The sequence below is a fragment of the Mastigoproctus giganteus genome, chromosome 3 (genome assembly GCF_048544385.1).
Source record: "Mastigoproctus giganteus isolate SK-2022 chromosome 3, ASM4854438v1, whole genome shotgun sequence".
Taxonomy (NCBI): Eukaryota; Metazoa; Arthropoda; class Arachnida; order Uropygi; family Thelyphonidae; genus Mastigoproctus; species Mastigoproctus giganteus.
Genome location: NC_143577.1, coordinates 224,779,491 through 224,791,683, shown reverse-complemented (window position 1 = coordinate 224,791,683; position 12,193 = coordinate 224,779,491). Strand labels below are relative to the sequence as shown.

Here is a 12,193-nt window from a genome sequence, read left to right as displayed (position 1 = left end):
ATTTATTTGTTTTTTTATATGATTGAAGATTTCAGTGAAGTGGAAACACATTTCACCATAATAACGTAAAAACCCACACAATTCTAGTTATCAGGATTATCGCAAATGCAATAAGATCGAGTTTCCTACCCATTTATAATAGATTGCACTAACAGAAAAGCCCAGTAAACTGGAAAGTACAAATTGTTTTTATTGTTTTATGGTTGCGACTTCCAGAAATGTGCTTTAGAAAAATATCAACAAAGGTGTTCAAAATTGATTCTTATAATGGAACATATGATAACAATGAAAGGATAGTGCAATTTCCATTATAAAAATGACCTTTTAGAGAGATAGCTTATTTATATAGCAAAAATTTCAACTTCCGAGGTCTTGGAACGAATTACCAAAAAAAACAATGTGTTATTGGGTTCACATTGCGATATTTTCACAATACTTCCATTTATTTCTGTGGGACGCAAAATACGTTTCATGATGTTTTTTTTTTAAGTTTGCACCAGCTGGCAAAAGCTTATGTAAAGTCAAATTTATGTAAGTTGGGTGTTACATAAGTCAGGGAGTGCTTGTAACTACTATGAGAAAATCTCAAATTCATACAACCATGGAATATTGTTGCCGCTTGTGGAATGGTGTCTCAAACCTCTCTCAAGGTTCTGGACTCCATTTAAAAGAAGGCATTCCAGTTAATTAACAACCTATCTCTTACAAAGGTTTTCCACTCTATCTTATAGACATTCAATTTCTGCTGCATACCTTTTCTATAGATACTTCTATGGATAATCTTGATCTGAACTGACATCTGTAATTCCCCTAAACTGCAGGATGGAAGCCTCCTCAACAATTCATGCTGAAGGAAATGGACCATAATCTGCCACGCTGGTCCAGTGCGGGTTGGCAGATCGACCGTATTTAGCAGTCAGGGGCTTGAACCCCGGTCTACTCAAAGAGCGTGTGCTACTACACTCCCGCTCCTGACCACTCGGCTATGGAGGCCTTCTCCCCGGAAAAACTGGGGTTTTTCGTTTACTTCCAAATTGGTCGAAACACATTCTGCAACCAGCCTACATCCATTCATTATCCAACTTGAAACTTACATAACCAAGTTTTCCTCTTCCTCATTTACTCCTTTTACTTCTGCTTTTTCTAATAACTATCCTCCATGTATTTTCTAAAAATTACAATCTACAAAAACTCAAGTCTTCTCAGCCTGATTACCTGTTATTACCATCTCAGTACTTATTACTAATGCATGCTAATATGAATACTATAGGTTCTAATACCTTTTGTGTGTAGGGTTTTTCTAAAAAAAATTAATATAATTATTAAATATGCTGTAGTAATTTTAATTACAAACAATTATATTATTAAGTAAACACATTTTGTTTTCTTTAAAATTTTATTTTAATTTATTATATAAATTGAACTGGGTAAGTGAAAAGTGCTTCACAACTTTAAAAGTTTATAAATATATTCAGTATAGTTAGCATTTACTGAAAGTGGTAAAAATAGCTAAAAATCAGAATTTTTGTGTGCATTTGTTATTGATTGCAGAGGTAGCTGTTTGTGGCTCTGCCATAACATTAACAAACAGCATGTGCTAGTGCAGAAAAGGCATAGTGCATTTTTTGGATGAAAGAAACAGTCTATGATGCAAATTTAGTACAAATTTTGTACACGGTTTGGCAAAATTCTGCCAAGCAGATATTCAATTTACAATTGGCATAAAACTTTTATAGCTACTGGATGTTATGTGTCTGTCACAGTAAGAAGACAGGCAGGCCTACTGTAAGTGAGGAAACATTGAAGGGAGGGGGTTCATCCACAGTCCACAAAAATCAATGTACTATCCTGTATAGAACTTTGTGTACTACAGTGAACAGCATGGAGAATGTTGCTTAAGCAGTTTTATCTAAAACATTCAAGTTGCAGATGGTACACACCATTACTGCTGGAAGCCAGATCAAAATGCTATAAACATTACTTTCATTGCAACTCTGCATTTGTACTAATTTTCTACAATATTTCTTCTCTATTAACATAATAAAAAATTTTAAGGCATCAAAGAAGTGAAGCTACTTTTGACTTACCCTGTATAGCCATATTATTTCATTAAAAATGATAATTTGTAGGGATTAATTTTAACTTAATAAGTTACTTATATAATAATCTTTCTCTTATTAGACTGAATTTGTCCGTCAGATTGTCCAAGATGCAATGGAGGAATTTAGTGATAATATTCACAAAGATCTACTCAATCTCCATGTTCAGATTCTGCGGCAGTTTCATGAACAAATGGTTAGTAATGTGAATATATAGTTTCAGTCATTTAATTCTAATACTGACTTTTATGGTTCAGTCTGGTAATAGATTTTTTTAGTTAATCTAAAAAAATTTCTGTTTCAATAATAGATTTTTTAAATACACTTGTCTACTTTATTTTGCTTAATGACAGTTTCTGCGACTGTATAGTGCATTTGTCAATTATCACTCATTTAGAAAGACGTTAGTTCATACATATCCCATTGGAGACTGTGAATTATTAAAGGCTGCCTATTCTATAGAAGCTGTGGTTAGCTGAGCTTAGGCAGAGGGAATAGTGTTTTTCCATGAATTATTTCACATTTTTCAGCTTATACAACAGGCAAATCAACCAGTAAAGACATATGTAGACATAACAAATGATAAAACATATGAACTGGCCCATTATAATCAAAGAAGTTGATGTATAAAAAATTCCCAAGTGGCAAACAGTGTCTTAATAACATGCCCTAGACAATTAGCATAATTTTCTAGTCTGTCTGGTATTCTAGGAAATAGAGCAGATCCCATGTTCTCTAACTACCTTAATTGCTTCCAAAATATATATACAGGGTTGTTAAACTTAAAGTATCCCTATGTAGAGGGCTCTGGAGCAAGTTCTAAGGCTCATACTGAAGAGAAATTTGGACAAGTACAATAAAGAATGCACTCACCATTCATTGAAAAAAAAAAATTAGTTACAAAATATGTCACTATATGGCACTGTGGCAATACAAATCACTTGAACAGCACTGTAATTGTTCAATGTGTCCTCCATTTTGGTCAACAACAGTTTCCATTCGAAGAACAGCATTTTCTACAGCAGAACGTAACATGTCAACTGGAATAGCCAGCACATGATGTCTAATGCTGTCCTTCAGATCTGCCAGAGTTTGACATCCTTCCCGATACACCTGGTTCTTCGAAAAACCCCACAACCAGAAGTCGCATGGGGTGACCAAGATGTCTCGAAACAACGGTGGATGTGGGGTGGCACACCATCTTGCATGAATATGGTATCCTGAAGACACCCACATTGTTGCAGCTCTGGTCTTGCGAAATTTGCCAGCATTTCATAATATCACTGTCCAGTGACGGAACAGGTGCAAGGTCCAGTCGGTGTTACCTGTTAAAAAAAATATGGCCCAATCGTGAATATAAATCCACACGACCCTGTCACTTTTGGAGAATGCAACAGGACCTCTTGGATGACTCAAGGGTTTTCTGTTTCCCAAATGCGACAGTTGTGCGTATTCACTTGTCCATTTAAGCAGAAGTGTGCTTCATCACTCCAAAGGATGTTCCATGGCCAAGTGATATCCACTGTCATTCATGCCAGAAACAAGTGCATATGCGAAACAAATATCTGCATCACCATGCTTTAGCTGCTGTAGCATATGCATCTTGTAAGGATAGTACCACAATACCTGACGCATTACTAGCCTTGCAGTGGAATACGGCATATCCACTTCATGAGAAACAGCTGGCACACTTGCACTACCACATGGAGATTGACTTGATAAATTCACGACAGCCATAGCCACGTCTTGAACACGAGAGGAGTTCACTCGTTTTTGACCTCTACCTGGTTGAACATCAAGATGCCCTGTTGCTTCAAATTTTGCAATCATTTTTCAAACAGTCATAGGTCCACGCCTTATGCGCTTCTGATAGCTGCAGCTGCATTGTTGCTGTTCTGATAGTACAGCTTCACTAATAGTGCCTTTTCCTGCAACGTTGTTGGCATTGCTGCTGTAGTGCAGGCAAACGTCTACTATATGATTTTGAAGAGACTGCTTTGCTTTTATACAGTACAGTAGAGCTGAGTAGTGGCACTGTGGCAATAACTTAAGATTATGCAAATAACTTAAATTATTTGCATAATCGTAACAAAGATAGTTATGTGCCATACAGTAACAAATTTTGTAACTAATTTTTTTTTTCCAATGAATGGCGAGCGCATTCTTTATTGTACCTGTTGTCTAAATTTCTCTTCAGTAAGAGCCTTAGAACTCGCTCCAGAGCCCTCTACATAGGGATACTTTAATTTTAACAAACCTGTATTTAATGGTTAATATGGAAGTTTTATTCTTTAAATATTCCAACAAGAAAATTAGCAGTTGTGTTTTATTGAGATTAAAAACAGAAGAAATAGTGGTCATCCTACAACATTGTAGATAGAATGAAACCTGCTTTAAGGAGTCCCTGTTAAACACTGTTATATGACAGCTTTCTTGTTATTTCCATAATAAATCCCTCCTGTGAACAACTCTTTTCATTTTAAAGAAATTTAACCCTGCACATTTTATAAAATTTTGCTATTTAGTTAGTAATAAGAGGAGCAAATGACGTAAAGAAGCAAGCTTTAAAAAAAAAAAGTAGCCACCTTGTCTGTCCATGTCCTCTAATAATAACCTATTTAATGCTTCCTAAAATTTCTTCAAACTATCCACTTTCACAATACCAGATGGTAGTAGTTTGTTCTAACAATCACTTACTCTCTGGCTAAAAGCAAATTTTCTATGCTGCTGCCATTCTTTTTCCGTTTATATCCTCTTATGTATTATTGGCCAGGAAAGAGTAAGGATGCCATCAGCATTTAGTTTAAAGCCATAAACATTTTACTTGAGCCTCCTCATAGGTGCTAGTTTCCAAATGCCACAATATGCAGAACTGAAATCTTCCATGGTAAGAGTACTAATTTGAGTCCTTGACTGATCTTGTTGCTCTGCACCCATTTCAACAGATCCACCTCCTACTTAAAATATGGTTTCCAGACCTGTGTTTAGTACCTCAAGGTGTAGTGTAACAATTGCTTTATATAAAAAAAAAAGTACCTTGCATTTACTAATGTTAAACCTCAATTGACACTAATCAGACCATCTACTTAATTTTTTTCTAGCTCTTGTTAGTAGTGTGCCTTAATAATTATCGTTAACCACCCTGCCAACCTTTGTATCATCTGCAGGCTTTGACAATAAGCTCGATATGCCTTCATCAGTATCATTAATAAATATTGAAAACAGCAAGGGACCCAGCACTGAAGAATGCTACTAATAAGAGTCCAAGAAGAGAAGTGCTCATTTATAACCACCCTGTCTTCTGTTGTCACCCATCTCTTTGTTGATGGCAGTAACTTTCCCCTAATTCCACACTGCTCCAATCTGTACAGCAGTCTTCCATGTGGAGCAGTGTCAAAAGGTTTGCTAAAATCTTAAGTATATGATGTCAAAATAATTTTTTTAATTCCAGTTCATTTGTTAGTGTATCATGCTATGCAATCAGATTGGTCAAAGATCTCCCCTTAACAGATCCATACTGTGACTGCAGTATAACTGTATTCCTGTCAAGATCTTGCAGTACTTCTTTAACCAGTGACTCCATTGTATTCAGAGGAAAGTCAACCTGACAGGTCTGAAATTACTCACTTCACCCTTTGATCCACTTTGTGAATAGGATAGACATGTGCACCTCTCCAATCTATAGATGCTTCTCTGGATCCAAGAATTCTCTCATAATTATAGCCAAAGATTTGCTTACCTCTTTTGCTGCTTCTTGTAATATATATTTGGATAGACTCCATCAGCTCCAAGCACCTCATTTACTTTTATCTTCAAGAATTTCTCTTCCACTTTCTTCTCAGTTATCACAAAATCATTTAGTTCTCAGTTATAACTTGGTATACTTGTGGTATTACTATTTCTAAAGCGCCTCCGTAGCCAGGTGGGAAGGAGCAGCAGTGCATAGCACACGCTTCTTGATTAGACCAGGGTTCGAGCCCGTCACCACCAAATACGGAGAATGCGGAAAGGTCAGGGAATGACCACCGCATATCCCGGAGCAATATGGCCTTAGTTGCTAATGCTCCTAAAAACCAAATAACAAATAACTATTTCTAAAAACTTCACGTATGAATGTAGATGCAGAATATTTATTCAGTTTGTCAGAATTCTGAACAGGATCATCAATAGTTATACCATTTATATCCAGTGGACCGATGTGGATCCTTTCCTTCTAGTGTTAACATAGGCAAAGAATTCTTTGCTACTTTTCTTTGCATTCTTAGCCAAAGACATCTCATAATCTGAATTACCTTGCCTAGCACCCTTAGTGACTTTATTGCAGACTTACTATTTTCTATGTCCCTGAAAATTTATAATCATCCCTTGCATTTTTTTTCTCTGCCACTAATCTCATCAGTTCATCTGACATCCATGTAAGTATAACCAAGGTCATCTGAAATCGCCATGTCAGTTATTAGCTTTTAAAGAGAAGTGATTATCCAGAACTCATCAACTATGAAGTATGAAAATATGTCTTAAATTTTTAATGTATTACTCAATAATTATATTTTAATCAACCAATTACATAAACATATGCAGTGAAAGGAAATCATAGTGAAAACATTGCTGATATGATGCCAAAATTTGGCACCCACTTTGGAAAGCTCTGACTTGGACAATATACATTATTCATGGTTTTTCATGGAAGCCACCTACCGGCTGATGAGAAGCCAATAAGTTTCAGAACAACTGCCCTGATTATGCTGTATGATTTTAAAAGATATCAGCAATTAGGCAGAACTGAGAATGATGATATTTGTCTTTTCAAGTATTTAAGGTTTGTCATGTTTATTGAAGGTATGTCATTGAAGGTTATGTATACAAATTTTATAAAATAAAAAAGTACTTTCAAAGTGGTTACAGTATACCTAGTGATAAAATCCCAGACAATTGTTTGTTTGTTATTTGGTTTTTAGGAGCATTAGCAACTAAGGCCATATTGCTCCGGGGATATGCGGTGGTCATTCCCTGACCTTTCCGCATCCTCCATATTGGGTGGTCATGGGCTCGAACCCTGGTCTAATCAAGAAGCGTGTGCTACGTACTACTGCTCCTGCCCACGGAGGTGCCTCCCAGACAATTGTGGGGAACTGTACAAGACTGTTTTGTTGTTTATGAACTCAGAAGACTGTTCAAGATGAGAAGAAACTGTGAATTTCTTCTCATGAGGAGGAGAAACTGTAAGCTGAGCAGTGTAAAATTACATAAGATTGTTTATTAGAAAAAACTTTCAAGCCTAAAGTCAAGGTAGGCCCTTGGGGCTGATGGATATATTCATTAGAGTAGTTGATTTCAGTGTATTTTTGACATAAACATAAACCAAATTGAAGTCATAGTGAGCATAAGAGAAACTTTTTGAAGTGAACCTAGAAGAGTACTGAATGGCCACTTTATTAGATACACCTCCGCTTTTCATTAGACGGAGCACTCCTTCGGTAATAGCTCTGACTTGTATTTGTACTATACAATACAAAGCAGTTAGGTAGGCATGTTGGGATGCTATACATGGGAAATTCAGTGCAAAAGTGGGCAAGATGAAAGATTTAGTGACTTTTAACATGGCAAGGCAGGGAGTGCCAGACAGCTGGTATGAGATTACTCATACCAGCTGCACCCCTGCTGAGGTTGTCATGTATGACCATCTCTTGGGTTTATCAAAATGGTCCAATAACCAAGTAACATCCAACCAGTGGTAATCCTATAGTCAGAAATAGTTCATTGATGCAAGATGCTGACAAGACTTGTGCAGGGTAACAGAAAGGCTATAAAAACTCAGTACAAGTGATACTAAAGAGGCATTTCAGAAAACACAGCTCATACTTTGTCACAAGTGGAGTATCACAGCTGATAACTGAACCAGGTCCCACTTCTGTTGGCATAAAACAAGAAACTTGAATCTGAACACTGATAGAGGAGCATTTTAAAAACTTTGCGTGGTCTAACAAATCATGGTTCCTACTGTTTTGTGCTGCCGGACCAGAATAGCAAAAACAGCATGAGTACATAGACCCTTTCTGCTAGGTGTCAATAATGCATGCTAATAGTGTGAGAAATGTTTTTGTGCATTGAACTCCTTGACACCAGTGGGGGAAACATTTGGGTGCCACAGGTTATCTGGAAATTGTTTCCAACCTGGTACATCCCTTCATGGCTTCATCTGTGAATAGGTTCTTTTCACAGGATAATATGTCATGTCACAAGGCCAGAATTGTACAGAGCTGGTTCCAGGAACATGAGAGTGACTTCAGCCTCTTATAGTAGCCTCTCCAGTGACCAGACCTTAATCCAATCAAGCACATTTGTAGTGAGGTGGAATGAACTCTTCAGAGTAGAGATCTGCAGCCATCCAATTTGCAACAACTGTAGGAAGCATTTCAGTCACATAAACCTGCATTCCTGTGGCATGCTTTCAGTACCTCATTGAGCCCATGAATCCAAAATGTTTTGAGAACTAAAGAGTAACCTGTTCCTTATTAGATAGAGGTACCTAATAAAGTGGCCATTCATTGTATGGTTATCACTGCAAAAATATACCTTCCCCCCCTCCAAAAAAAAAAAAAAAAAAACCTACATAAAGTGAAGATAAAATTCTGAAATTACAAATTAAATCAGTATTTAATGATGACTGCTTTGAGGTAATATATATGTGCACCTTCCATTTTTCTGTGGACACTGAAAGATATATTCAGAGTACAGTAACAGTTTTGGGAACAAAGTTTTAATACATTAGCAATGTATGGAACATTGGTGGGAGGGGGGGGAACAACAGATAGGGCTGGGTGTGTGTTTTCTACTATTTTTAATAAAATGCAAATTCATTTTTAAATTGATATTGTTGCTGTTTGAGTACTATGAGTTCAGGTTTCCACCAGAAAATAAGGATGCTGTGTTTAGTTTATTGAAATAACTTATTTTCAAAATGATTTGTCCCAAATGGAATTACTGTTAATAGGTTGGCATTATAGTATTGATTTATAAAATATATTTTTACATTTTCAAGAAACTTCTTTGATTAAAATAATTTTACAGACAGAAATCAGGAACTTGCTGCAGCAGTATTCCATTAATGATGAACTGATTGCAGAAAATGAAAGATTAAAAGAAGAAAATCGCCAGTTGAGAGCTACATTTTGATGAAAATCATAAAAAGGTCCTCCTCCACAAAGTGCCTAACTTTTGTATATATCACATAGTACAGAATTTCCTTTCTTTACCAGAATTTGTTGATAGCCGTAAACTTTAAATAATTATGGGCATTAAGATTTTTGGTCTCTGAGAGGCCTTTGAGTTATTGTATGAACCTGTGTCTTATCATCTTTATTATATTTTTTGATTTAATTTAAATGTCATTAAATGGCTCAAATTTAACTGATTGATTATTTATGGGTAGGGCATATGTATTTTAGTAATTTTAAGAAAGCTATCGTGCAACTACCAATAAACTTTTTTTTTTGTGCGTGTGTTTTGCTCTTAAGTGCAAGGGGGTATGGCATGAGAATCAGATAAGAATTTTAGTCTTAAACTAAAAATACACTTTTTATTCCATAAGCTTAAAAAAAATTAAGGAGATTTTTAAATAGTTTATTAAGGCAATGAATAATTCTGGAGTGTAAATGGTAAGTGATGAAAGTGCCAAAAACAATAAAAAAACTGTCTGTTTACTGCACCTTTTTATAAATTTTAAAAAATTCTCAGGAATATAAAAAATATCTCTCTCATGATAATGCAATTGAATTTAATGAATTAAAATAAATTAATTACTTACATTGAAAGAAATGTAAATGCCCTAGTATTATCCTTGAAAGTGATCACTGTCCTACAGTTTGTAGAAGCTTAAAATGTTCATGCCAGAGGAATTTCACATTGAAACCAGTAGACTATAAATTTTATTAACCCAAAGCACTTTATTTTTAGAAAAAAAATGAACTTACATCGTTTTTAATTATTTTTAGCACTCATTAAATTAAACACATCATTATTCATTTAAATCCATTGCTGAATATTAAGAAAGCAAAACACAAGTTGCAAATCTAGCCATTCTTTCACCTTATCTTATGTGACAGCGTCATCTTCTTTGGCATCCTGCTCACTGTGTAGGAGCTGATCGTCTTCCTGTTCCTGAAATAACTGTTCATAAAATGGACAGCGTGGCTCTTTCAAAAACTCAAACATAGCATAAAAGTCATTTGTCTTTTTCTTGCTGATTGTGTTTTTTAACTGCACCTTTGGAAGATTGTCTTGAGATGGTAGTCTTCAACACAATGTTTTTTTTTTCAAGATGTTTGTTTTTGCCGATGTCAGTGGACCAAATGCAAAGTAACAGTGTTTTTATGACGTGTGCCTTGGAGATTGTGATGTGACATACTTTACTTATCTGTAGTTGTTGAGCATTGATGTAGTCATTGCGTAACTGGAGAAATCTATGAAATCTTTTTTCATTGAAATGAGATGAAAGGGTTTTTCACCCTGGCAGCTCTTCCAGGATCATTGCTTTCCATGTCTTTTGTTGCTTCTTGATCACTCCAAAGTCTCTGTTGCAGGACATGTAGCTATGACCACTTAAAAGATATTTCACTTCAGTCAATGCAAAAAATCCTTTAGACACCAACTAAATTATAGCCATCAATGGCATGCAATTTTTGTTTTGTGCAGCAGAGTTATTGCACCATACTACAAGTCTGTCTTTAGTTATCACTCCAGAGGTAAACACTTTTGAAAAACAAGAAGCGATTTCATTACCGCCTTGCCCAGCTATCCCTTCATGCAACATGCACATTGTAGCTGCTGCTGTTGTCATCAATATGAAAGCACAAATTGTATGTAGGCTGACAGGAATGAAACATAGAACTGTGAGTAAGCATTGGTACAAACATCACAAGTCCATGCATATACATGTCATGAGACTTGGCAGCTGTGAGTTCATAAGGTCAAGTCTCATCAAGTCCTGCGCCTTCTCTGATTTACATTGGTGAAGTTCTGATGCTGTCTTCACTTCCCTTTCTTCTTCATTGTTAGAAGCACTTGAAATAGCAACTTGATATATGTCACATTTTTTACATGTCAACAATTGGAGATGAAAATTTTAGTTTAGGAAAGTCCTTTTTAAAAACAATGCAATAATAATGATAGGATACTTGCTCTCTGGGTATTTTCTCTTGAACTCAAGGTACATCATGAAAATTGAAGTCTGGGCTTAATTACTCAAGTGAACTTTTCTTGCATCCATAATGACATATGATGCGGGAATGAAGAAACATGTACTCGACTCGAACCCAAATGTCGCTCATCCTCTGTTAACTTATTTTTGAGCTCATTTGAGTTCCCCCTCTTATCAGTATACATGAAACAGCCTTTTTTTCTTCTTCTCTTACAGCGTTTGGAGTTTTCTAACCAAAACGACAAAAATTTATTTAAAAATCTTATCACATGCTTGCATGTTTCTGCCATTTCCATCAAGAACTACGTAACTCATTGTTACTTGACACCTGCTTTTCTGTGGGTTGCCATATTTTCTATGTAATCTTGCAATATCTTGTTTTCTATTAAGTAGACAGGTCCCTCGATGCTTATCAAACTCCAAAAATAAGTGCACTTTCTGTTTGCGTGATAGTTCTTTACAATGATACTGGCAATTGCAAATAATGTCCTTTTTTTCAGTGGCTCCTTACCCTTCCTTTTCTTCCCTGTACATGTTTCATAAGGCTGTCCTGATCACCGTTTAAGTTGATGGGCTTTATGAACTCTTGACTTTGTCAATGCTTTCTTGTCATCCATTTTTGCATATTACACAGTCAAAGCAAATCGTAAAGAAACTTAAAACAATTAACAAAATTCTATAAAGTAATCAAAACCAGCTAGTAAACAACACAAAATGCTGTTATAATAGCCTACAACACACACATAAACAACGATCTAAAATGACAGGTGGCATTTTCATCATTCTCCACAGAATTTGTTCAGGACGTTCAGCATTTGTGCCATCTTGTAGCAGCTGTAGGAATTTTTAAGATTTTTGAGACACTTACAATGTTGCCTATGTCCTTGGTGATAGC

The 12,193-nt window shown here is 35.8% G+C and overlaps 1 protein-coding gene across 1 annotated transcript in view; it reads left to right on the top strand.

Annotated features, from left to right (window-relative positions):
* Positions 1-9,306, top strand: part of LOC150088791 (protein NEDD1-like) — an 80,476-nt gene extending 71,170 nt beyond the window's left edge. Inside the window, exons 12-13 of the mRNA XM_090370324.1 lie at positions 2,182-2,295; positions 9,171-9,306. Coding sequence (XP_090226450.1) covers positions 2,182-2,295; positions 9,171-9,275 — 219 coding nt within the window. The 3' untranslated portion in view covers positions 9,276-9,306. The remainder of the gene's footprint in view (positions 1-2,181; positions 2,296-9,170) is intronic.
* The last annotated feature ends 2,887 nt before the right edge of the window (positions 9,307-12,193 follow it).